The 27,739-nt window shown below is 41.9% G+C and overlaps 1 protein-coding gene across 3 annotated transcripts; it reads left to right on the plus strand.

Annotated features, from left to right (window-relative positions):
- Positions 1–677: 677 nt before the first annotated feature.
- afap1l1a (actin filament associated protein 1-like 1a) lies at positions 678–27,707 on the plus strand. 3 transcript variants are annotated; one of them, XM_071457822.1, is made up of 20 exons: positions 739–814; positions 4,783–4,823; positions 16,298–16,423; positions 16,765–16,848; positions 16,965–17,044; positions 17,455–17,590; positions 17,771–17,866; positions 17,966–18,180; positions 18,275–18,454; positions 18,609–18,692; positions 19,293–19,368; positions 20,096–20,215; positions 20,296–20,507; positions 20,980–21,125; positions 21,264–21,336; positions 21,898–22,012; positions 23,710–23,877; positions 25,088–25,263; positions 25,355–25,480; positions 26,671–26,846. In XM_071457822.1, the coding sequence occupies exons 2-20, from the start codon at positions 4,814–4,816 to the stop codon at positions 26,695–26,697; spliced, it is 2,250 nt and encodes a 749-aa protein (XP_071313923.1). In that variant the 5' UTR covers positions 739–814; positions 4,783–4,813; the 3' UTR covers positions 26,698–26,846. The 3 variants fall into 3 exon arrangements, with proteins under 3 accessions (XP_071313921.1, XP_071313923.1, XP_071313922.1); XM_071457820.1 differs by lacking the exon at positions 4,783–4,823 and having other exon boundaries at positions 678–814; positions 26,671–27,707; XM_071457821.1 differs by lacking the exons at positions 739–814; positions 4,783–4,823 and adding an exon at positions 12,566–12,758 and having other exon boundaries at positions 26,671–27,707.
- Positions 27,708–27,739: the final 32 nt, after the last annotated feature.

Here is a 27,739-nt window from a genome sequence, read left to right on the forward strand (position 1 = left end):
TGAGAAAAACATTTGGGATAATGTAAGTGCACAAGCCAAAAAATGTGTTAGACATTTGATGTGGAAAAGTTACATATAATGACTTAAAGGCCTTAGATGTGGAGTCATTAGGCTATAAATGATATTCGGGTTGTTTGTTCCTGAGTCTGTGTGTCCCGGTTGAGCAGTGGTCGTGTTTTTTTAAGGAGGGTCAAGCTCACGCACGTCACAACATTAAACACATTTGTGCACACACAGTAAAAATTTTCCTTCGCCAGGATGCTTTTCCGTTGTTCTTTGTGCTCATATTTCATGCGTGTGCCAGGTTTTCATGTGCGTGTATTTTGAGACTAATTAAATGCCACAGTTTTTGTTTGTTTTACGAGTTCTTCAGTTAGTTAGTTTTAGAAGAGCTGGTAGGTGGATTTTGTTTAGTTTGGACGGGGCCAGGCTAGATTTTTCCACTTGTCTCCCCTCTTTATGCTAAACTAAGCTAAACCAGCTGCTGGCTCCAGCTAACTAAGCTGTTCATTTCCTCTCAACTCCCAAACTCTTGATTTAACATTAGAAATCCCTTGACATAGCATTATCCAGCCTAGCTCCACCTGTAACTGTTGTGGAGGCAGCTATGGACGGACTGACTTTAGGACCCAGCAGAAAAGCAGCCTGCTTCCAGTTCCTGACCTGCAGATCTGTAATGTGCCCTCTTCACTGCTTCTGTTGGCAGTGGCTTGTCCACCGACCTCTCACACTCTCTCACTCATGGGCCCGCACTAGATTTCAACAGCTCACATGGACAGCATCACCAGCCAAATGGACACAAACGGCACCAAATGTAAGTCTGCTTTTCTAATCCTGAACCACTGCTGCAAAAGAGGTCCACCGGTAGTTGACTCTTGACTGTTTTATCTCCCTGCAGTCTGATGAGGTGGATTTAGATATGACTGGCATGTTTGCTTTATGTGTTAATGGGTCACTTCAAACCAGGTGGGACCCTCTCACACTCCCACCATGTGTGTTTCCTTCCCCACACACCTGTGACTACAGCACCCTGACAGAGGCTCCCTAGCCTTCACTGTTTTTACCAGGAACTAGTGAAATATTGCGGAGATTATGTCTACCTAAACATGAAATATTTCCAAATTGTTGCCCTAATTGCACAATTTTCTTAAATGTAACTTGCAAAATTTCCATTTTCTCCATGTGGCTCCTGCAGCCAGTCAACGCTTGTCTAAGAATACCCATGAAAGTGCCATGACACTTCCTTTTCCCCTGTAATTCTCCCTCCTGTTGTACATGTAAGATAACACAATGGTAGTGCGCTTTAAAAACATAATGTTGCTTCAGTCTCCCTGCAGCTGCTTGGAGAGGCAGAAAACCAAGTGCTGATCCACAGTCTGATTGTTGTTCTAGAAAGTGAATCCCACTCATCCTGAGTCCAGTCAAATATCTGGATGTGGAGATGAGATATTTGGAGATTAGGTGGTCATGGTAATCATTGTTTGATATTGGAAACCACTTGTAGAGAATTCTTCATAAAGACCCCTGGAGATCTACAGTGCTTTTATGTTGAAATAGCTGGAAATACAAAATGTGTTTTTCGCCCCATATGTTTTTTTTTCAGGGAGCGGTGCAGCTGCCCCCCCCCCCCCCCCCCTTGCACAGTACAACATTTTTCCACATTGTAAAAGAAAACAAATACACTTGCCCCCCTTGCGGGTGTTGGTGTGAGGCTAGAAGTGACAGCATTACCAGGGCAAGGTGTGACTCAACGCAGCGTTTCAGACATGAAGTTGTGATTTCAGTTGAAAGTTGATTTAAGTTGTTTGATCTGTTTTTACACTACAGCTGTTGCTGTATCAGGTTACTGCTTATAGAGCTGGAAAGACTTGAGTGCTTTTCACAGACTTGCCATGGGCCGCCAGGCAGGTAAACATGTGATAGTGATTATAAAGACCAACTTTATGGACATTAAAACAACTGACTAGAGGTGAAAGGAAATGGGACAAACTGCATATGTTTTTTTATCTTCTCTCTTCTCTTATTCCCTGCACTCTTTTACAGTCTCATCTCCTACAAGAATTATTTTTTTTTTAAAATCACTTCTTTTTTTCCCCTATGAGTTATCTCTTTTCCATCCTTCCTCAGCTTGTCAGTCAATGTAGATTATGTGGATGTTACCAGTGCGTTTGATGTGTACACAAAGCATCTAAAGGAGGAAGTGTCTTTAGGTGTTGACCAGGTTGGGAGAAACCCTCATCTGTCCCTCCCATCTCTCTCAGCATATACACACAGACACACAGGAATTTAGCTTGACTGACTTTCTGTTTGTTTGAGTCGGTGTTTTTTGGGTAAACGCCACAGGAGAAAACACACAGTGATGGCTGGAGATCCCTGGGGAGCACACCCTACTGTTTATATGCTCTTTAAATGACCTGATTGGCTCCTGTTAAATTACTCTGCCTTGGTTTGTGTCAAATAAGGCTGCCAGTAATGATTGTTTCAGTTATCAATGAATATAAAAATGTATTGTAAATAAGAACAAATGGTTACAACAAGCTCAAAATGGTGCTTTCAATTTTTTTTTTTTTTTTTTTTTGTTGAAACAATAATTATTAAAGTAGCATTAATTTACTTTTTGTCCACTTGGGAAGACAACAAACATGACACTGACATACTGTGTCCACCTGATGAATGTAAGTCCTGTGTTCAATCTCCATATAGCTCTGTTTTATTCTCCACTACTAACACCTAGTAGAAGTGTCTGGGTCTTTTACTGCTTAATGCTGTATTGTGCAGCTAATCACTAACTTTGTCTGATTTGAGAGTGGTGAGACTGAACCAAAACATTAAAGATGCCATGAAACTAAAATACTGTACTGAAAGACACTAAAAAGCTCATTTGAGCTAAGGTGATAATCTGGGGTAATAATTCTCTTTGGGATCATCATCACAACTGTCATTTGACACATTGACAATGACAGAATATTGGTTACTGTACCTTTAATAATTGAAAGTTGTTTCAGCACTGTATCAGTCTCAAAGGTTGCTTTAGTGACTCTAAAAGCTAAAAGCTGTGTGTGGAGTCACATGACTTTGGATATCAAGCTTTGTTGAGATTGATGAGAAGCAGGTATGAGTCTGGCTGGTGGGAGGTTCCTAATATGCACTGTCCAAGCCAGCTGGAGCAGCAGTGTAAAAAAGGTTTTGTTTCACAGTCACCTCAGTGAGAAGCAGAGCATCAGGTGGGCGTGAGAAGGGAGAGGCCGTCCCCACAGAGATGCATTGCAGTGGTGGGATTGTCTGTGATTTAGCCCGGGCAGATATGATGAATTGTGGCTATTGTCAGGATGTTTTGGAGCATATGGAAGAACTTGTGGAAAACAGTGATCTGCTGTGGACCCTACAATGATGCATAAATGAAAGATACAGCTCATGTAAGCACAAATCTTCTGCATGCTTTCCTCTGAGTAGATAGTTGGAGTGCTTCACATATTGACATTCCTCCGAGAAATCTGTTAAAAAAGAAAAAAAAATTCAAATAAACAATTCTGTTTTACTTGGCACAGAGCAGAGACAGAACTTCTTTGAGAGTGCACAAGGATTTGAACTAGTGGTATTTGAACTAGAACATGTTTTCAGTGGGTTTAGGTTAGCAGGGCATATGAGCACAATTAAAATGCAGTCTGCTGTCGTCATCAAACCACTGGTCGGTGACCTCACTGTGTGTGCCTCTATGCCATATTTCTCATTATGTATGCTGCAATCTGCATGTTCACATAGCAAAACAGTGTTTGTGGAAATAGCTTGACTCCATTGCTTATATCACCCTTTAAAGTCTTTTCCAGTACGTTACAGCCTGAGTCTTACTGTGATAGTTTTAGATAATGTAACTACTATGCAATGGTGTCATTGTTGGGACTGTGGACAGAAGCGCCCAGTGAGAAGCAGCTCTCTGTTACAGTCCAGTGAGGCCATGGAAAGAGTAGCTATCACAACTTTAAGAACTCATCGTGTTTCATTTTGATGTACATGCATAATTTTATTTCGTTTAATGTCTCTGTTTCATGTTCCGTTGCAAACATACCTGCAAATAGCTCTAAATTACAAAGGAGGTTTCTAATGAATTACATAGACAGTAATATTCAAATGTTTACCCTCATTTACAAATCAAACCACTGCTCTTCTGACTGTTACTAGACTGTTTAAAAGCTGCCTGCTCTCAGTTGTAAAGCTGCTTCCAGTGGAGCACTCATATGCACTGTCTCTACAATGACGTGGTGCACACAGTGTTGTTGTAACCAATTAGAACATCAGCTACAATAATAAGACCCAGGATGTAAAGAGAGGGGATCTCCCTCATGATTTTGTTTCATAAGTTAAGATATTTTGTTTTCTCAATCAGACTTTATCAGATATTCTCCGACATAAAATGAGTGTGCAGGCGGTCACGCATATAGCCCCTTATATTACATACGGTATGATATATTCATGTACGCCTCATCATGCATGAGCTGTAAATCATGTATAACTGTGGACCAGCCCTACAAGAAGTGGAAAACCCCTCTTTAACCCCAGTGAAATGTGGAGATCACGATGATTCATAAGGTTTGGATGTGTGCAGGGTGTTTGTGTCTGTGTGTGTGCACGTGTGGTCGTGCACATGTGCATTGTGTATAGGCAATGGTCATTCTCTTCACAGCTGTTTAGGGGGTTTCCATGGAGACATGCTGCACAACATTACAGCAGGGGGCTAGAGAGTGTATATGACACTTGGAAATGTGGTGTTTTCTTCTGTTGCAGAGGGTGAAAAGTGACTCTGCCCGAGGTTTATATGCACACAGGTATGTACAAGCACTTTATTCAGAGGGCTAATTCAGATTCATTGGAGAAACATGGCAGAATATAAGAGTAGAGATAGAAAAAAAACCTGTCCAACCTGTTAACTGTGAGGTTTACAATATGTTACTTGAGAACAGCCATAATTCAGCACTGACATATGATACATGTTATCATACAGGTACAGAAATTTTATGTTTTTTGACCTCAGGGAAAAGTCTAGGTGAGCAGCTCAGTTCAGTTCAGTGTACAGATGCTAATGACAAGTGTGGTTCTAGTTTGTACAAAGAAGAGTTAAACACACTTCCCGGAAAACTATCTAAGGTACACAATCACTTTATCCCACAGACACTTTGGTGTTGGTATGTGCCGACAAGAAGTTAATGTTGGTACTTTAAAGATGTAGCTAATGTCTTCCTTGTGTTCATTTCCAAGGCAGAGATTACTTAAAATGAGCAAATGACAAGCGCAGGAACAGCCCCAGGCCCTTGGCCTTACATGGACCAGGCTCACTCTTTGCCTTTTTGTTTCAGTCCCTCCTGATTCTGTGTATGGGGAACTTTTGATCTTACTAGCTCCTTGGTTCAGCAAATAATCTATCATTTAGTGATAACACTGATGATTTCTGAACAGCAACTTTGCCATAAATAGTTACTTTTCGCATTTCTTTTGGAAACTGTGTTGAGTGAATTCTGTGGTCATTTTTTAGGTTGTGTTTAAGATGTTTCGTAACAATCCATTCAACTTTTCCTATTAATGAAATACAACATATCTTTTCTTTTGACACAGTCAGTTTTTGTCTTTGTCTTATGTTGTAATGATAGTTAAACTGAGTGTCTCTTTCATTTAAGATCATTATCCCTCTTTGACACAGCTGCTTTGAAAACTGACAGCATAAAGTGATGATTGATTCTGGAAATGTGGAAATTGCATCAACTCAGGATTCACTTGTCAATTCATCAACACAAATACTGGGTGTTATTCTGTGTGGCTTAATCTTACTACATTTATCTTAAAGCAGCAAGCTAAACAATGGTCATTTCGTAATGATTGTAAAAGGCTGTTTAGTCTTCAGATTAAGACGTATGACACTTTTACACAATAAACTGGAGCAGTAATGTGGAATAGAGTCAGTTGGTACTTTTTCAGCTTTAAGAATTTGCTCATATGATAGAAGTTCCCTTTTTTATTGAGTCCTCTTAAACTACTCTACAAGGAGAGAAATGCAAAACACACATCAAATCATCTTCGGGGAGAATTTGTACATGACATATTGAAAAGATTCAGACAACACCAATGAGAGATACTAGTTTTCTAGTGAAAAACTGAAACAGTCCTCCGGTCAAAATCAAATTAAGCCAAAAAATCCCAAATGGAGACAAAGCAGCCCCTTTTTCTCCCTTTGTGTTTGTGTGAGTGTGTGTTTGCAGGCATGTTTGTGTGTTCTGTGTATATTACCCTAGTCTGTGCAGCATCAGTTAAGCAGTGCTTCCACTTGCAGAATAGCATCTTTCTCAGTGTGTGAATACTTTTCTGTGAGGGAGACATAGCATTGTGGTGATCTCATAGGACTCAGGGCAGATATGGGATCTGAATGATACTGTAGGGCCTTTGTCTGTCAGCAGGCTGAGTCAAGCCCTCTGTGCCATCCCAGACTTGAATAAATCAGAGAGTGAAAGATGAAAAATGAGAAGGAAGGAAAAGAAGCTTAGCAGACAGACGTCGCCTACATCATGGTCAGTTTTCTGACCTTTAACCTTTGACCCGAGGCCATATTGAGAAATACCCAGATGCGACTGTTGCCACCTGGCCAGTGCTACTATCCATTGTCAGACAACCTCCACCAATCTGTCATTTTTTTTAACCTGCTTTTTTAGGGTGACTGGGAAAATCATCATATCCCATAATGTACTGGGGAAAGAAAAGGAAGTTCCCTGGAGAGTCAATCAGTGCACTAAATTGCCACACATGATCAGCTAATGACACGACAGGCAGGAAGTATGAATCTGAAGGCAGTAACAGGAGGATCTGGGAGCACTATCACAACAATGGAAGCTCATTCTGACTCAAAGTATTTGTTTCAGGGCATTGGGAGGTATAAAACACTATACACAGTGAAATCATTTCCATGGTATGTATCTTTGTTTTTGGTGCTGATTGGGTTGATAACATGTAATCTCATCCCAGGATTAAGGTCACTGCAACAATGCAAAAGCACAATGAAGAAACATGGTAGCATTTGGCAAGAAAATGAGCAGCAATGCTTTACTAACCTGACCTGTAACTGGGGCCATTGGCTCTCTCCCACTGCTGAGATAGCAGCTCCCTGCTATCACTGCTGCTTCCCAGATTACTCAACTGCAGTGAAGCCATGGGTGACTGTGTGTGTGTGTTTGTGTGTGTGTGTGTGTGTGTGTGTGTGTGTGTGTGTGTGTGTGTGTGTGTGTGTGTGTGTGTACCTTAGTGTCTGAACATCAAAAGCTGGAGTGCAAAGACCCATAATTCTCCCTCTCTGTCACCATAGAAACGTCCGAGCCGCTGAAGAGGCCTAATGACTTTGAGTAGGTTTATGTCTCTCTGTGACAAGCTCATTAGAGTGGCCTAATTAGAAGGAGAGAGGACACACGCTCAAGACAGAAATTTGACATCAACTGCAGAAAACATACACACCCCATTTAAATGATCTATACAAATATCAAAGATGGGATGAATTTAACTAAGCCTTGTTTTTCTTAAGGGAGATTTTAAAAAAGATATACAATGGAAAAGTAATAGTGCTTTGGAAAACATACTCCAAACACTTAAAATTTTGCCTAATTTAAGATCATCAAATGTTTGTTTTGAAATAAGCAATCAGCCAAAGTGTCGCTTTACCAGCTAATTATTTGGGTCTGAAGTAAAATACTACTTACTGTATCAGCAAAGCAATCAAAGCATCTATATCCCCGGACAGTTTCAGTCTCTATTGTATTCCTGTACTGGTGCGCACACTCTCTGAGTATCATGGAGTGTGGGATCTGTGCTGTGTTTTATGATAACCTCAAGCATCTTACTGTGTACTATAAAAACAGTGGGCAGAACATGTTTTTTCCCCTCTCTCCTTAATTTGTGTACCTTTACGACTCCTCCAAACCAAATAAATTTTTCCACATGTGCCCCTCACCTGCTGCTCAACTCCAGCATGCTTTGTAGTGTTCATTTGCTATGTGTGTTGATTCTTGTATGTTTTTCTAAAATGTCCACCCACATGATAAATGTCAAAGCTATAAGAGAGGAATTCCCACTCTTTAGGGGGACTACCTGCAGCAGCTAAATAAAGGTTTGTAATAGTAGTATATTTCAAGCTCCATTATACTGTCATACCTTTGAAAGTCAATTCTATCTAGTGTAAGATCTAGACAGCGTGTTGAGAATGGGGTCACCAGAGACAGTACAGTAAAATTGGGAGTGGGTCAGCTGACAGGAAGAGGAAACAGAAGGCCGGAGGTGATAGGTGATGTCATCAGCAGAGGGAGGAAGCCCTCTCTATAGGGGGCATATGGGGCATCGCAATACACTTGGTCAGCCCATTAACTTATGTGGGACAGGAAAAGTGTTTTGTTGGCAGCAAACAGAATGAGATCAAAATCGGTCTCCGAGGGTCTTCTGTAGTTAGCCTATCACAGCTAGCATGACCTTTAAATGTCCACTTTGATGGTTTTCAGATTTATCTCTGTACGTTCAACATAGTTTGACAAGGCTTTACACTATCTGCCATCTGGGTCTCTAACACATTTGTTGGCCATTTCCTGATGTGCCCCCATTTTCATCCCTCTCCTGGGAATCCACAGTAATTTCCTGGACCCTCAAATGTATAAAGATGAAAATTAAATAGATAGGCAAAGTGCCTGTCATAATAAGAAATAATAAGTAGTACTTAAACCATCATTAACTTATTGTTTGGGGTCAATGGGGACAAGCTGGAAAAACAATCCTGACATATTGTTAACCCTTAAGTTGATGTAGCAAAGTAGTTGCTAACAGTTGCCTGCAGTTTACTCATTTAGCAACATTAGCATTCAGGTGAGTCATATCTCTGTCCACCTAATTTGTGTAAGTCCAATATTCACTCGACCCTAAATGCTCTGTAGAACTTAGATATTTCTCTATTCATTACTGCAAGCAAGCCCTTTCACATACACGTCACGGTTTACACTATTGTTATAAGAAAAATATTGAATATCGTCGCTTTAAAAAATCTGAGGCATTCATAAATGTTCATTCAAATTGCACATTTTAATTTTTGCTTTCATTATCCACCTCAAATCCCGCCTAAAATGATGACTACACTGGCCAACCTGAAAGTTACAGATGCAGTCATCATGCTGATTCGTATCACCTTACCAATGAACCAGAACAGTCTCTGTTTACCTGTCGTGGGCTCCGGAGTTATCAGTTCGTGAATGCCCAGACATGTTTTGTGCTGGGGAGAGGAGAACCGTCATACTTGGGAAATGCCTGGAATCTGAGGAGCAGAGTGGGAGGGGATTTCATCAGGATAGGGCACAGGCTGGTAAGTGTTGGCACAGCTCTTAGTGTTATTAAAAAACCTCTGACCATCTGGTTTACCTCACTTTTGTTAGCATGCAGGCTACACACACCCCAAGGGGTGTGATTAAAGCCTGCTGTGTTTGAACAGAGGATATGACATCTCTGTTCTCATCTGCGTCTCTTAATGCTATGATTCAGCTATTTTCTTTACACACACATGTCCCAGCTTTGATGAGTTGGATGGTGGTATTTAGATAACCCTCACACGGTATGAACGATAACATTCAAACCTCTCCTGTGACTCGCTTAACATGATGAGAAAGTTAGTGGGTCATATTGTTCAGCTGGCCTCGGTGATTAGACAAAGAATGGCTCCCACACTGGGTTTCTGGACACCTCAAAGTCTTCAACCTGCAGCGCTCTTTCATGTCAGATCAGGTTGGGAAATCGCTGTGTATCCAACATGTCCAAAGACAATAAGGAAGGGGAGACTTCCAAGAAAAACTCAGCAGTTTTCATTAGATACTGATCTCTTGTGGAGTCACAGATGGTACAATCCTTTGAGGTTCTCACAGCAGCTTTGTCTAACAAGATTTACCTCTCCATGGTTATACCTATGTTTTTTTTTTATTGTGAACGTGATAAATAGATCTATTTTCTAGATGAATCGTCCAGTTTGAATGCTGTGTTTTAGAAATCACCTATCCTGAATACTCCAGCATTCCTCAAACACTTGACAGTTGTAATGAGAGGTAAAGTGATGTGTATGTCACAGCTTTAGTGTGCTTTCCCGTCCCTCCTCTGGCATCCACAGTCCTGTGTGAGTTTACAGCTTTACTGGGACAGTCAGAGGTCGCATTTAGTCACGGTGAGGAGAGGTTTGTCAGGCCGTAACCAAGCCTAGCAGGGTGTGTCTGTGGCATCACCCCTAGAGAGGGATTTGGAAAAGTTGGGAAACACCATGTATGCCTCAGGGAAGGTCTGGTCTGTGTATGAAAACAGACAGTAGGAGGACATCCCGTCTACATAATTAGGCCATTAATTTTCCATCTTTTTCACAGACATCCCTGGGAGTGTATATTTTTAAATCCTCTGTCTGTCATTCACTCTGTGGTTGTAGTTCTTTAATGTTCTTGACAAAAATCATCTTTAATTCAGTATTATCAATATAAGTATCTTCTATCAATGCTGTTGTCTCTTTTCATCAAATGTGATGTGTAGTTTGTGTTTGTGTATCTGTAACTGGTTGTAGTAGCAGTAGGGCGAGATCTCAAACCTCACGTTAAAGTAGCAAAATGTGGTACAATTTCTTTAAATTCTTGTACATCTGTCTGTGTTCTGACAACATTTGGCATTTGATAACTTAAAAGTATGGTAGAAAACAATGGATGGAGAGTAGAGACAACTGTTTTTTATTTGATTCCAATCCATCCAGATGGAATGGAAATATTTCACTCTGGCCCAAGAGTCATACTGCTAGTGTGGCTGAAGGTGATGTTACTGATCATAAATGTGCGGTAACGTTTAGTGCATCAAAGCTACATACACACATACAGAGCTACAAATTGAATCAGTGTTACATTATAGCCTATCAATTGGTGTGTAGCAAAAATAAACTTTTCTTGTACAAAATGATTGAGATAATTACATTAAACATCAATTCTATACCCTGCCCATTACTCACTTTGTTGACTGGAGATGAGAAAACTGATCCCTCTCTTGTGCATATGGCAGATAGTATCATAGCAGCTCCAGTCACCTACGTGCAGACAGCGGCAACGCATCAGCGCTGAATTGATATCGAGGAAACACCTCCTATTTACCTTACAGACCATAAATAAAGATGGATGTAGCCTCTGTGACATCACCCATGGGATTCTCAGAGTGGGCTGCTCCACCATCGCCATCTCGGCAGTGCCTGACTCTGCCTAACACCCAGCTAATTAAAAAATGTGCACCCACCTGTCACTCAGAGCAACACGTCCTCAATAATGCAGAACTTTAAGCCTTAAAAAAATTAAATTTAAACATGTTAATTATATAAAAAATCAGCCCAAGTACAGTTGTCATAAAGGAAGAAATTAGCTATAGAGACTAAAACTGTGTTTTGTACCAGGCTGTAAACATGTTTATTTCTTCTGTAAATTTGGACATTTTAACACGGGAGTTTATGGGGATTGACTAACTTTTGGAGCCAGACTCCCGTGGCCATTTGAAGAACTGCAGCCCAGGAGGTTGCAGCTTAGTACAAACATGAAGAGTGGTGTCACTCATCACACTCTCAACAAGAAAGAGAATAAGCATATTTCCCATAAGGTATTCTTTTAACTGAAGTGTATTCAACAGGTGATATCAAAAAGGGGTCATAAGAGGTCAAAGGGGTCATACCAGGATGAAAACCGATATTTTGCATGCTCCTGTCTAGTTACTCCACGGTGATTAGTGTGCAGTCTTGTGCACCAGCCAGCCCTACGGCCAGCTGACACTGTTTTCATTTTGCAACTGATATATCATAAAAGCCCATACTTAGGAGAAGCTGTGTGTTTTGTCTGTTGCTGTGCACATGGTTTTGTGAATTGTCTATGTGCACTTAAGGGATTGTTTGTGCAGTGTTAGTGTGACTGATGGCAGCGTGTCGCATCGTGTCGGGACACATGAGTATGCCTCAAGGCAACAACTCATCCACGTGTAACTGGGAAAAAGTCTCAACTTGTCTCGACCTACACTCCACAGCCTTTACTCACTCTCTCCTTTATCCTTCACTTTGTATTTTCAGTGCGTTTAAGATATAGAAATTACCCCTTCATCCATTTTACTAGTGCCATTATCAGTAAATTATAGTGGTAAAGATGCTCTAAAAATGTCTTACTGTATCTGGTATGTCAGTGAGTTCACTGGAATCTTATGGATGGCAGACTTTGTGTACAGCTAGTTAAACGTTAATAACCTACACCGAGGGAAGAATGTGAAAGAATAAAGAATGTGAGTTAGCTATGAGTCGACATGTGTGTGTTTACACAGCAAGCCTTTCCCAGGTGCTATACGATCCTGGGGATTACAGCAGAGGGGGATCCAATAGAGCTACACACACACACACACACACACAAATACAGAGCACCACCGTCACCCTACCCCCCAAAAGAAAAGAGAGGAGGGGAGACAGAGAGTGGGAGGTGGGTGGAGGAAGATAACAGATCAGAGGGAGGGAGAGAGAGGTAAAGGGAGTGTGTGTGCAGCAGTAGGCAGACTATAGCTCACCTCCAATACAAAGACTTTACAGGACACACACACACACAGGGAGGCTTTGACTCAGAAATATCTCCTACAGTATCTGCTCGTGTATGAATGAACCGGCTCTTCTCCTCGGTAACCTTGGGAAATGGTGGGACTCTCATCCACTTCTGTTGAGGGTAAGTGTGGAAACAAAGTATTTGTATCTTATTGGTATTTCAGAGCAGTGTAGCTCAAGTTGAAGAAGATGCAGGGATTTGTAAAGATGTGCAAATCTGCTATACAGTGTAAAGGCATGGAAGTGGTTGAGCTGTAAATGTGATGTAAACATGAGACTGAAATGTAAGGTGATGTTTACTTGACCAGCTTGATGAAATACCAAGAGAGGCAACAATCCTGAATTGTTGAGAAAGCAGCTGTTTTCCACCCAGATTTGATAGTGCAGCAATATCATTTTTAAGCCTCATAAGACTTTTCTTAGGTTGCAAATGTGTGTGTGGTTTGCTGGAATGTCTGCCTGCAACAATATTGTGAAAGAGAGTTTCTGCAGAATGACCAGATTCTGTCACTTACGACATACTGGGAAGTTATTTTGTGTATGTGTGTGTGTGTGTGTTTGTGTGTGTGTGTGTGTGTGTGTGTGTGTGTGTGTGTGTGTGTGTGTGTCTGTGTTTGTGTGTGTCTGTGTGTGTGTTGCAGGGCAAGATAAGTGAGCTCAGCATGAATAAAGCCTTTGGCATGAAAAGGAGGGAGTTTAAAAAAAAAAAAAGGAAGAATCTGTGCACCCAATTGAGGTCACATTATTCTTCATATCAGGGTTTGTTGGACATGTTAGCACAGGTGCTCAACTCACTGACATTACTCACCCCCACCCCCCACCCCCCCACCCTCCCCCCTTTCACTCCCTCAGAAGGTCTGCTAATGTAAGCCTCTTTTAAAGCTCTGAGTCTGCACTGTTTAACAAACGACTCACTCTGCTTCACAAAAGTGTACACACACACACACACACACACACGCACACGCACACACACACACACACACGCACACACACACGCACACACACACACACACGCACACACACACACACACAGATGCACTTTACAGAGACTTGCACCATTAACAAGGTGAGGAATGTGTCTAGTGTTGAACAGCTATTGTCAGGCAAGTGTGAGGAGGTAAATGTTTGAATGTGTCCAAAGCTTTGAATAGCTTTACACTTCCCCCACCCATCTTTTGTGATGTCTTTTTTTTTTTAAGTGGAATATCCCTTTGTAATATTTTAAGGCTTAAAAGAACCTTAAGCAATAAAGCCTGGGATTAAAGTCATGGTTTGTCCTCCCTGTATCTACAGATATTGCAATTTTACCTCAGTGTGACTTTGATTAAACCTAATCCAACCTGTTTTATGTGGCATTATCATCATATGTGAGCTTGTGTGTAGTTTCCCTAAGGTGCTGGGCTCAAATCTGTTTTGTCTGGCTTTTAAAGAGATCAAACACACACACACACACACACACACACACACACACAGAGAGAGAGAGAGAGAGAGAGAGAGAGAGAGAGAGAGAGAGCCTCTGAACACTTGCTTCAGGGGTTTAAAGGATCATGTGCTGTTTTAGATGTGTGAGAACCCATGTGAGTAGTGCAGTGTTGATTATAAAGGCATGACAGTTGACTTAAGGGTGGTCTTATGTACCTCACATGCCAAATACTACAAAGTAATTCCTCTTTGCTGCAGTCCAAGTGAAGTAGTGTAGATGAGTGTGGTGTCCTACTATTCGCCAGCTCCTTGAAAGCATCGCCTTGCAATTCTGTGTTGGATTTGATTTAGTGCTGAGAGGTGTAAATTTCGAATTTTCTCTGCAGTGAATGAGTCATGCTGTGGATAAGGTTCTGTCTTCCACTGGGTTAGGGGAAGCCCAGTGGTACACCAGAGCCAGAATCTAAACAGCTGAAACCTCTGGCAGAGAGACAACATTCACCAGGCCAAGACATCCCACTCTCATGAGTTTCCTCTCCTTCCCCAAACTCCACTTCCTTATTTCCTCTGGGTGAATCAGTTGTTAAGGAGGAAACTTTCCAGGTCCCTGCGTGAATTAACTCCTCATGCCCACTTCTCGGAATGTGAGCATATTTTTTTATTACAATGGACGGAAACTGCACTAGTAAAGAAGATAAAGTGGTTAAACAGGCACAGGCAAACACACACCTACTGCAGCTCTTGCCTTAGCAGGGCATTGTTAAACCCATAGGAAGACCCACCTCAGGAAAGTATGTCTGTCTTCAAGGAGTGGGAGCAGTCTGAAATGTAACAGATACATCTTCCAGCACCACTTGTCAGTGGGGCTTACATACAAAATCACTTCAACAAACAGTCCTGACATTCTGTCTAAACTCATCAATAATGCTCCATAAACCAGCACTAAGTCCTTTTCCAGACAGGTACACAAATGCATACTGTTGACACACCTTACTAAATACACAACATGTAAGCCTCCCTGTGTGTTTTAGATCTCTGTGCATGTGGACGTGTCTGTGTGTACTGGTGTTTGGTTTGTGTAACCGGTCTTGTTTCCATATGACCGCCCACCACACAAAGAGTTTTCTGGCTCAGTGGCTGTCCCAAGGTTGACTCCAGCAAGATGCACGGTTCAGTGGGTCTAATGTGGCTCAACTGTGAAAACTCGGGGGGGGGGGGGGGGCTCTTAGGTTTATAGAGATAAAAAAATGAAAATTAGGATGCAGCAATGGAGATGGAAAAAGGGTACGAAAGCTGTGATGAAAATAATACAGACAGAGGAGAAAGACATGGGCACTGTCTGATGGCACTTGCTTGCATCTGGCATGAAACAAGATAAAGGAGGAATTCAAACACATCAGCAGCAGGTTGCAGATCTGCTCTGTTCTCAGGGTGTCCAGCAGCGGAGGAGGGGAAGGAGACGGTTTATTTAAGTTCTGTTCTGAAAACAGGGAGTGGACCCGTCCCACCTCTCACATCAACACAAGATGTGAATCATATATTCCTTAAAGCTGAGTCCTAAATGTGTTACAGAACCTGGGAAGAGAGTGTTTACCGCTGGAGGCCCGGGGGTCTGAGCTGTTGTGAGTCCACGACTTAAAATCTCAAACTGTTCGATAAAGATCTGGTCCCTGTGAATGAAACTCTGTAAAGTGGCCCTTCAGTTATTCTTGTCAGAATCTCATGTTTCTGCCAACATAACATTTTTACAGTCTTTGCAGCGCTTTTAATTTGCCCTCTCAGCACTGAGTGTGACAGTTGATTGATATTTGGGTTTGCGCCCAGCTGTCTTTGAGCCAGCAACATTTCAGAGCTGCTGCAGAGGGTTTCATGCGGGATGTTCTGTTCATATGCTGTGTAAGAGCTCTTGTGTTTGGTACCTTCAGTTCCACTTTCTTCTGGGTTAATGAGCAATTAGCGAACATGTTTCAACATGTCACTCCTCTCCTCTGTTGTTGTTTAGTCTGGTTAGTAACAGGGGAGGAGAGGAGGCAGAGTCTGTGATAAGGTGGCAGATTGATATTGACAAACTGTGAAGCAAAGTGACAGAAAATGAAAGAAGGACACAGGGAAAGCAAATCAGAGATATCCTCCTTGACGTACTCCTGGGGTTTGTTTAGACTTGTCAGCCTGACCTTTGACCATTCTGCTGATACACTGAACTCATGCCCCCCTGACCTTTGCCCCCACCCTGTGCAGCGATGGAGGTGTTGGTGAGTGAGCTCGGGGTACTGCTGAAGATGCTGGACCAGGAGAACCTCAGCTCCTCCACCCAGGAGAAGAAGACCTCAGTGTGGAAGCTCCTGCAGCAGATACAGCCATCAGGTCAGAGAGAGCAGGAAGAACAGATGAAGTGACTTATTAAATCTTTCAGGTGTTCATGGGGAATGTTTGTGCATTTCATTGTGCAGAAGTTGTCTGTCTGCATTCAGGTTTTTCCAAATGAAAAACAGACAAAATTCATTCAGTTTAGATGCAAATTATTGGATAGATATTACACAAATTGTGTTTAGTTACTAGACTTTACTATTTTCATTGCATTTATCAGATTAATCAGCATCCGCTCACTTATTTAGACGATAAGAGGGTTGGGAATCTGTCTAACTTTCTGCAGTTTCTTACCATGCTGAAAGTTTTTTTTATGTTTTCTTCTTCCTCTCCTTCAGTGTCAGGAACCGACTACATCTACATGAACTCAGCAGTTTACAGAAACGGCACCAGCTTTGTCGAGTCCCTCTTCGAGACATTTGGTGAGTTTGAGTTGAAGTAAAATACACACAAGTGCCAGCAAATAAGCTGCACTGATCATGCTGTCTTTATGTATACAGCCAAAACTGTGCGTGCAACCGTGTATTGTCATTTACAGACTGCGAGCTTGGAGACCTGAAGGATGTTACAGATGATGTGAAAGAAGAGAAGAACACCCAAACCAACACTTTAAAACAGGCAGGTTGCCAATACACAGCAAGGCCCTTACTTCTCCCTTTCTATAAATATCAATTACATATGAAACATTGGCTTTAAATCCTGAAGCTAGGGCGACACTGCATGCGTGGGATGTATGTTGTTTTATGTCCATATTTTCTGCACTCAAATCCAAATTCAAGGAGCTATTGCACCTCTAAATGACTTGTGGGGTTTCCCATGTACACACGCTCACCACTCTGCGAGCTGTTGGAAGAGTTCAAATGTAGGGATCCACCCAGAGCCCATGTGTCTAATTTATGGTTATCATTTTGAGGTTTATCCTACGTATCTCTTTGATGATGCAGTTCTTTGGGTGTGAAGGAAAAATCTTTCATGGTCATGGGGGAAATTTGATACTTATGTATGTGTTTGTGCCAATTCTTCATCAGAGCTGTGCAGACTCCCCGACCACACACTCAGCTGACTCTCCTCCCCCTCTGCCCACAACACCTCCTCCTGAGGAGTATTATGAGGAGGCAGTACCCCTCAGTCCTGGCAAGATGCCCGAGTACATCATCACACGAGGTCAGCACCTTCCCGCCTCCACTGAACTCACTGCCCTTAGTGTCATTTTGCTGTGAAAGCCTTACTCAGTTCTCAGCAGTTCAATTACACAAACATGTTCATATAGCACTCATACAAGTTACATTAAAGTTCATGATGAAACACACTGACTAATTAGCAATTTTTTTCTTCTATTTCCAGTCAGGCCCAGCCCTCCCAATTCTATAGAAGACGGGTATGAAGATGCCGAAAACAACTATCCCACTACCTGCATAAATTCACATCGTAAAAACTCATGTAAGTAAAGAACAAAATTTCCCCCAGATTACAGGACAACAACAGCCCTTTTTACTACAAATACAGCACACTTTATCCTCTCTGTCGCTGCTCTCCCAGACAATGATTCTGACGCTCTGAGCAGTTCCTACGAGTCGTATGAGGAGGATGAGGAAGAGAGGAGCCCCGGCGTCAGACTCACTCATCAGTGGCCATCGGATGAGAGCTCCATGCCTCCTGCCAGAGACTGTCGCATCTGTGCCTTCCTGCTGCGCAAGAAACGCTTCGGCCAGTGGGCCAAACAGCTCACCGTCATACGGGAGAACAGACTACAGGTGAGGGGGTTTACATTCACATATTCAGAAAAGGATGTTCTTGTATAATTCTCTCCTTTAACCTACACTAACCTGTGTGTTCTCCTTTCTGCAGTGCTATAAGAGTTCTAAGGACACATGCCCCTATGTGGACCTGCTGCTGCCCCAGTGCACTGTGGTCTATGCTCCCAAAGACAGCAAGAGGAAGCACCATGAGCTCCGGTTCACTCTACCCAATGGAGATGGACTGGTGCTGGCAGTACAAAGCAAAGAACAGGCCCACAGGTGGCTTAGGGTAAGCTGCACTCTCCATATACTTATATATGCAGGGATACAGAGTGGTAACACAACCAACAGTCATGCTGACAATCACTGGAAGTGGCTTTGACAAACCTCAGAAGGAATGTAGTGTAAAACTGAGACTGACACATGTAAAAATATCCCCACAGGTTGTGAGAGAGGTGAGCGGTCAGAGCACAGGGCCTGAGGAATCTGCGTCTCCCGTCATTCCAAGAAAAACTGAACTTGACAAGGTAAGTGTAGAAGAGAGGGCGTTTGTGTGCTCACCTTCCTGTCGTTTCTATCCTCAAGACAATAATTCATCTTCGTAGCTGAGGTGTGGTAGAGTCGGTAGCAGGCAGCAATTGTGTTGTCACCATCAATTTTCTTAAACAATTGTTTGGCTTGACACAGTGCTCAGTGATACCTGTATTTGGCTTGCAGAACAAAGAGGAAATGTGTAGTGCAATTAGGTGTTAAGGCAGAAATAATGGGGGTGGAAGTGAGTCAGTTGGAACAGGCAGATCCTATTTCGAAGTTACCTACCTGCCAGATCATAAACTACAAACAGGCTCTGACATAAAAGCACAGACTGAAGAAAGGGAAGCCAACATTAAATTGGTAGGAGAAAAGGTGAAGGATACGTCTGTCTGTCTCTTCATATCATGTGTTTGTGGTTATGAGGCAAAGAAGGAAAGAATCTAGTTGTGGATACATTTGTCAGCTTGTGAAAGAATTGTGTCAGGGATAGTTAGTTAGCTGTTTATTAGTTAAAGACAAGTTTTGAGAGCCCCTGTAGCACCTTGACTGTGCTGGTGATAGTCTAAACCTGTGTTTGTGTGCCTCTTCCTCAGAGGTTATCTGCAGAGAGAAACACATCTGATTCAGACAATATGGGTGTGTCAACCGGAGATAACTGCAGAGAGAACGGTGAGACAGTGACACACACAGCCTCAAATCAGTACACCAGGTGTTTCACAAGAACAAAAGTGAACTCAGTTTCCACTTACTAGCTTTTTTCCCCAGCTGCATCTCTTTCACGGTCTTCATCAGCAGATGGAGTTTTCACCGTTGTCATCACATGACTTTATTTCCACACTGCTGCATCCAAGTTGAGATGAGAGAATTTCTCAGTGTTTACAACTTGTGAGTGTTCACCGCACTTGACAACTCAAGACAGTTGTATGACTGCAGCGTTATAACGATCTGGGAATAATTACCTTGAACGAAAAACTGTGGCTGACATAAGGCATCCATATTTATTTGGTTTTAGGCACGTCTCTATTATTAACTGCCAAGTCGGATATGTGAGAGTTTTCTGAAACATCTGACTTTCCCAGTCATAATTACAACTTGGATGTTGACGTGAAGGTTGTTTACAGAAACATAAAAGCAACATTAGGTCAAAGTAAGCCATGAAAACAGAGCGTCTGCTGGTGAAGAGCTCAAGATGCAGTTGATGACTCTAGGAAAAGTTAGTATGTTTACCTTGAGCCATTTAGATATTTCTTTTTAGTTTAAAATAAAATGTATTTTGTCAGGTTTTTTTTTTTTTTTTTTTTTTTTTACACATCTTTAAGGAATTAAAGTTTCTATATGGCAAAGATATATTTGGACAAAAAGCATCTGTGCAATTATCCTTTTATTTTTGATGTAGGTAAGGTGAAGCGGGGGGCTTTCGCTGCAGGCCGTAAAATCACACGTATCATCAGCTTCTCCAAGAAAAAGTTCCCCCGGCCAGGTGATCCCCGGACGTCCTTCAGCGACCCGCGACAAGGTCAGACCCTGCTACGCTGTCACTCTTCAGGTGTCCAAGTTTGGAGACGCGTCATTTTATGTTCCCCTCTCACAACACAGGCTACCTGTCACTGCTGGTGAACCAGGTGTGGAGGGAACAGTGGTGTTGTGTGTGCAGAGGCTCCCTGCACTTCTACCATGACAAAGGAGACCCTCGGACCTCCCTGCCTTCCCTTCCTCTCCACAGCTGTGAGGTGGTGCCGGGTCTGGGACCCAAACACCCATTTGCATTCCGAATCCTACGCAACAGCACAGAGGTGGCTGCTCTGGAGGTAGAATGCTTTGCTTGTTTCTTAATTTTAAAGCTGCACTAGTCAATATTTTTATACGAACAAAGGCTCAAAGGACTATGTGTAATGTGATAAGGACATCTCTTAGTGACAAATGCACACAAAATTATGACTCAACTCTAGAGAAAATCATCTTTCAGTTCACATTCACTGTCACAGCTCTTATCAACCTTGTCTTGAGCAGCTTCAGTCAGCTATCTAGTAAACATCCAGTATATTTTCCTCAGGAGTTGGTGGAGACCAAAAACTGAGCTAAAAGAGGAGTAAAAGTTTTACTTAAATTCAATTAGTGGCCAGAGACACGACTTCCAGTGAATTATAGCTCTGTGTCTGCTGTTGGTGTAAATAGGTGACCATTTGCTAATAATGCTATGGGTACAGCTTGTTCCACTACCCCCACATGTCCAAAAGAACCTGCTACTCCATCTGTGACATTTAAATTTTTATATTTCAGGCCAGCAGCTCTGAGGAACTTGGAAGGTGGCTTGGTGTCCTCTTGGCAGAAACGGGCTCCACGACAGGCCCAGAGTCACTGCATTACGACTACGTTGATGTGGAAACCATTGCTAATATCTGCGACGCTGCGCGGCATTCCTTCCTGTGAGTGAGACAGTGAGGGGGGAAAAAATGGGGGGGGTTAGGGGGGATTTGGAGGAGGTCAGTGCAAGGCCAGCAACCAGAGCAGTGGTGTTTTGACCTCATGCAGACTTTATTTTACCTCCCTCTGTCTGATCCTAGGTGGGCCACTTCCTCCGGCAGTACCTCCACAGACTCCAGAACATATGATGAGGTCCCTAATGAGGACATGCAGGTGGGACGCATGGGCTCAGACCCACACACACATTCCCAAAGTTCTGTTGAGCCGTATGTGTAATGCTTTACTTTGATATGACAAGATTAGAGACATTGTGTCTGTGTGTGTGCAGCTGCTGGAGACGGTTACTGTCTGAATATGACACCCCATATCAGTCACCCAAACAGACAGACAGTTCTCTGTTACATGCCTATCAATGACGGCTTTTTGTAGGCCAGAGGGAAAATACAGCGTTGGCATGGGAGAGGGGAAAAAAAAGACCCCCCCAAAAAAGTGGTCAAACTGGTGACAGGAAAGCAAGAGGTCATGGCAGTTTTACAGCCTGTAAACCTCTTCCTAAACCCCACTGACATAACACTTAAACACACACCTCTCACCACCTACAGCCACAAACATACACACCTCAGCGGCCTCAAACCAATAAATCTGGTTAGTAAGATTAGTTTATTGCTTTGCCTTCTTTTTTTCCCTACATCCTCATCCTTCTTTTTGCATCTTCCCACATCTGTCATGCCCCCCCACCCCCCCACCCCCCCTCTCTCTCTGTACCCCACCCAGTCAGGGGAGAACCGCAGGCAGCAGTCTGGGAATCAAGCAAAGCGGCGCTCAAGTTTCTCAAGCAGCGATTCCGACAGAACCAAACCATTAGTTTCCCTCAAGCGAACAGGCTCAAGTAAGTGTGTTGGTTGGTTTTCCAAAATAACACTGCTGTACCTCCAGTGGTCTGCCCCCAGCAAGGCCTCATGTACCGATAGACTGATTAAAACCTTGCTGAAAGCAAGCTAGGAGTGCCTTGTGAGAAACATGTTATTGTGCCAGGAAAAGTTATTCAATATATAAGGTGCAGAGAAACTAAAAGCTAATGTGCTTAGGGTTGTCTTAATTCAACTATCCACTTTACATTTTGGAAAGAGTGCACTGATGAGTAGGATAGCTCTCACCAATGAATGGCTTCATGTTGTGTGTTGGACCAATTTCTGACTCTCCTTTTCTAGTAAATGAGGCAAGTTTTAGTTTAAGTTTCCTGATCATTTTGTCAGTGTGAGACAAGCGTTGCAGACGGAAACCATCACAATTTTGAAATCTTCCATGTGCTGATAAATCGACACTAGTTATCTGTGAATTTAGTTTTTCCTTCATTTAAAAACTCTTTTTAAGCTCAAAGGACAAAACAGTGCAGCAGTTTGTGCGTGCGTGCTCAACTGTGTCTGTATTTGTGTATGAAATAGTGTCATCTCCGTACAGGACCCACAACTCATCCCTGTGGAAGACTTTTGTTAATGTTGAGAGGCTCAGCTTGAACACCATCAGACACAGCACATTTGTTATGTATAATTCCTGAACAAGCCACTATCCGTAAGGCACTTCAGTAACGTATTGTCATCTGTAGCGGCTGTATTAAAGGCATTAGGACAAGAAACCAAGCTGCACAATAGTAATTTCTATCTGGTCTATTCACGTTATCATTCACAGCCAACCAGGCAGCTGAGATGTATATGTAAATCTTTTTAGAAGCTACTCTCCTGTGACTTTTTTAGCTTTCACGCCTCTCGCTGCTTTCCATCTGTCGCTCTCAAAAATAAATAAATAAATAAGAAGGGGAGCAGCCTGCTGCCCTCCGAGGGAAACAATTAGCTCTACAGATGGCGCCTCTAAATATAGTTGTGTGTCACACAGGAGTTACAGATTCCAAAGCTCTGGTTTTGTTGTAGCTTTTACTCTTGATACAGTCCTTCCAGTGGTGTCCCGATTCACTGACAGGCATAAAATATGAGCTTTCATCTGGCTTGGTATTCACTTTTTATTGCTCTCATCTCAAATCATCTTCTCAATTTCCATCTATAATCTTTTCCCTCTTCTCTCTCCTCTCCCATTTGCTCCACTGTGTCAGTTGCACTCTGACATACAAATAAAGGAGATGATCGTCCAGGGTTGAGGAAAGTGATATTGGTGTGGTCGGACAGCTCAGTGCTCCTCTCCGTGCACTTTCACAGGCATTCACTGTGACGTTCTGACACATCAAAGAGCCGGCGCTCTCCAGGGCTGAGAGCTTCAGGATGTAACCTGAGATTTATTGGACACTCACATTAGATCCGCTGTCTGGCTTCTTTACTCTGCAGGAGTGTGTGTGTGTGTGTTTGTCTTTTATTCATGCATCCTATTGTCATTTTCTCAAAAAATTCTTGGTTTGAATTATGAAAAAGGTCAAATTAGTGTGCTACAGTTTCGTATGACTTGTAGAGATGGCATCACCCACCTCACGTGAAGAGCTTGACGTTATAAAGGACAGGCAGACAGATCGCTGGGAGATGTTTTGTCTTCTTCCCATAACCCCTGCACGTCTAACCTTTCACCTTTGCTCCAACCCAGATGCCAACCAGTATGGAAGGTATGGGAAAACACGAGCAGAGGAGGATGCCAGGCGTTACCTGAAAGAAAAAGAGGAGCTGGAGAGGGAAAGGGATGGGATACGAAATGTACTAGTGACCCTGCGACAGGAGAAGAGAGAGCTGAAGGAAGAGCTAAAGAAGGCCTCTGGTGAGGAAATACGAAGCTAGACACAGAGATGCTACACAAATTGTTTTTGGCTTTGCATCAAAGATCAAAAACCAATAATATTAAGTAAAGTGCTAAAGTCTCAAAATGAACAGCATAGCTATAATCACTAATCTGTGTGCCTTTATAAAAGCTTATATTTTGAAAAGAAGAGACAACTAGTGGCCCCAGATCTTCATTAGGAAAAGTATAGCTTTTAAATACAGAAATAGAACCAGTGTACTGAAGCCTGGTTAGTTAGAAAATTATATTTTAACAGCTGGATTGTCTGGCATTTAAGAAAGTCTGCACATTACCCAGAAGGCTTGCATATCAAGTACACACATCCCTGCTCTGTATATGACCCTAACCTCATGATTAGGGGGTCATGTGAGAGGAGAGTTTCCCTACAGGGCTAAATAAAATATCTACTAGTTCTTAATGAATTTAAATGACTGAAAATTCCTGCTATATCTAATTAATCCTCTCTAGTTTCTCATAGTGCACTGCCAGCAGTGACAGAGGAAGTATTACTATCATTTTTTCTGTGAAAATAGCAGACTGAATACTCAGATAAGTCATGTGTTCAAAATTGTATTACAATAAAAGCACAAAAGTATTAGTAGCAACAGCAGAGTAGCCCCTGCCACTGTTTATTACTATGTAATATGTGTTGCATTATTGGATTGGATGTGATAGTAAACTGAACATCACTGGGCTTTGGGCTGTTGACAGGCAATTTAAAGAGGTCACTGTGGGATGTAGGAAGCACTTTTCAGCTTTTTCTAGCGAATAATCAATTAATCCAACACTAAATCATCAGCAAATTAATAGACAATGAAAATAATTGTTTGTTGCAATCACAATGAACATGTCGTGGCTGATGAAGCTAATTTTATCTACTTTTTGTTAGTTTAGTCTATAATGATGTATAATTTTTTTTTTTCAAATGAAAAGTAAAAATAACTGTAGCCACAGTTGAGTAAAAAGTACAATTGTTGCATCTGTTGCAGTGGACTAGATGCATTGAGGAGCAAGTTGATGACAAGCATTCCAAATAAGTACAGTACTTCAGTAAATACAGGCTACTTTACTTTGAAAAGCAATCCTGTAGACTCACCGTCTAAAGGAAAACATGAAAACCCAAATCTTGCTGTTGTAGTCTTTGTTTGTGTCATTGTGTTGTATATGTTCCTGTGTTTCTGTGGAGCAGAAAAGAGGAAGTCCTCCCTGAACAAGCGCGTGTCTGATCTAGAGGAAGCCTGTCGGGCTAAGGAGGCCGAGAGGGTGGACCTGGAGCTCAGACTGACTCAGGTCAAGGAAAACCTCAAGAAGAGCCTGGCAGGTGGGGCGCTGGGGGCACCGGTTGAGTCAAAACCACCTGTTAAGGTATATTTGTTGCTTTATATGAACAGACTCATATAAACATGCATGCACACCTGTCTGCATTTTATTTACTTCTTTTTTTTTTTTTTTGTAGGCCTCTGTTAAAAAGAGCAAGAACATCTACAGCGAGTCCTTACCGGTGAATTGTGCCCTAGAAATGCGAAGGAGACCCCCATCTGTTTATGCTTCTTCTTCAGGAACTGTCATGCAGAAAGCAAAGGTAACAATGATCTGTTTTCCCTCTCTCACACACTTCCTGAACAGTTCCTCAGACTCCACAGGAGGTTCAGAGAAGCACAAAAGCATCATCATCATCATCATCTAATGGGTTTTCACAAATCACACATAAATAAATGGGCAGTGTGTATATGTTGGAGCAGCCACATTGAACATTTACAGCTATTTTCAGTGTTTATGACTAAATTGGATTTTGTCAGTAACACATATTTGACATCACTTTATTCAGCTTCCTCTGCTTTAACAATACCATTCACAATATAGTGATAAGACCAGGTCTAAGTGAATGTGCAAATGTGTACAATATAATTGCAGCATTTTCTTTCGAGACACCAACTACAGGGATTGTAATTGTTGTTATTATTACAGTGCTTTTTCTGGACCTTTACTTGGCCATTAATTAAGTTGCACTGAGATGACAGAAATAATTGTCTGAGTGAACATGCATAGAAAGATTCTGCAAATGTCTGAGACTAAGCCAAATTCATAGCTGCTTTCTCATTATTGACTAATTTAGACTAATTACTATTGAACTTACTTCAGCAGGTTTTGTGGTAATAGCCATACCTTGCAGTGGTATACATCCTTTCAGCCACAACCTAAATTATTTTGTCACTGAGTTTGGATTGATATTTTATTTCATTCATAAAACCACTCAATGAAACACTTGGCAAAGCTGTCTGGTTGAACTTATTGCTCTCCCATGAAGGTGCAGATGCTCTGAGCAGCGAATCCCTGGTTCGACTCCCGGCCAGCCGGACTCTTTGTTGCATATCATTCCCCTTTTCTCTGTACCTCCACTTCCTGTCCCTCTACACTGTCCTGTCAAATGAAGACATAAAACACCTAAAGAAATATGGCTAAGCACTACCATTTTGCATTTTGCTGCATCACTGTGAGTTAAAATTGGCCCAGCTGACATCATCTGCAAGCATTTGCAATCAGCCTGGATTCATTTGTTCTCATTTTGTGTTTTTCTATTTGCTTGTTTGTACACACAGCTCCCTATTACACAACACTTGCATCATGTAAATTGTTTAATTTGATACCATTTATATTTTTTGTAGCTTATTACTCACTTGTTTCATCTGCAACTACTTGAAATTCCCTTCTTGAAATAATGGCCTTATTCTCACATTATTACTAAATCTCCTGACTTTTCTGTTTCTACAGGAATGGGAGTCAAAGAAAGGAACCTAAGAGCAGCATCATGAAAAGGACTGTTGTATATCAGGATGTGATTTTTGTGAACTTAAATCCCACAAAGGACGACCTCCCATCTACATCCCAAAACACATGATTTGTTTCATTTTGGATTGCAGAGGAAGTAAACTATAATGAAAGAATTCAGCCACTAGGTGGAGGTACATCTCACTGAATATTTACTGTTCCGCCTTCTTAAAAGGACTTCTCCGATTGTGAGGACTTCACGTCGTCTGTATCCAAGTGTTTTCATTGTCTGTGGTGACACAGATTCAACAGGAAAGAGAGAAATCAGGGCGTATGACAGAAAGACAAAAGAGAAGTGTATTAAAAAGCACAGTGAGTACGCAGAATGCAGTGTTGTAATCGAAAAGCAACATAGGATTGTGTCGGCATCAGTGCTGCATCAGGGGAAATGTTAAATTGTGAATGTGCCACATGGGAAAAGATAACCTAAGAAATGTGATGTGTTGAGAAATAAGAGAATAGAAGGCAGTTTAAGCCATGATGTGCCTTTTATATGACTCAATGATTTTGTTCTGCCTGTACATATTGAGCCATGACTACTGTTTTGTGTGCTTTATACTTTTATACTGTTTCATTTCTTCTTATCTTCATCACCATCATAAGACATACCTGACACAGGTATTCAGCTGAGTGCCGTGGACTGACGGGTTGAGCGTCTTTAGTTTTTTGACTGCACTCATTAGCTTCTCCTCTCAGGTTGAAGCTGCGCTATTCACTGATCATCTGCTGAACTATTTAGTGGAATAAAACCTTGCATCTACTTGACCCCCTTTGGCACACTGTTGGATACTCTTGCTAGAGAAAACTGAGTGATTAACAAAATGGTGCTATTAAGTGATACAAACCATCTCTTCTGAACAAAGAAATCTCCACTATATGTCATTTTAACAACTTCTCTGCTGAACCTGTGGTTGGCTTTTGCACTTTACTGTTCTCCTGCCTGGATAAGGGAAAAATAAATCTGTCTCTTGTTTCCCAAACATTCGTTCTTCCGTCATTCGACAGATACTGA

This window comes from Trachinotus anak, unplaced genomic scaffold (assembly GCF_046630095.1).
Source record: "Trachinotus anak isolate AG129_WGS33_773 ecotype Australia unplaced genomic scaffold, CSIRO_AGI_Tana_v1 ptg000021l, whole genome shotgun sequence".
Taxonomy (NCBI): domain Eukaryota; kingdom Metazoa; phylum Chordata; class Actinopteri; order Carangiformes; family Carangidae; genus Trachinotus; species Trachinotus anak.

Coding starts and splice junctions, on each gene's coding strand:
- afap1l1a (XM_071457820.1), top strand. CDS start 772: ATGGACAGCATCACCAGCCAAATGGACACAAACGGCACCAAAT. Junction 18,693..19,292: donor GAAAAACTGAACTTGACAAG/GTAAGTGTAGAA, acceptor CCTCTTCCTCAG/AGGTTATCTGCAGAGAGAAA. Junction 21,126..21,263: donor GCTGCGCGGCATTCCTTCCT/GTGAGTGAGACA, acceptor GTCTGATCCTAG/GTGGGCCACTTCCTCCGGCA.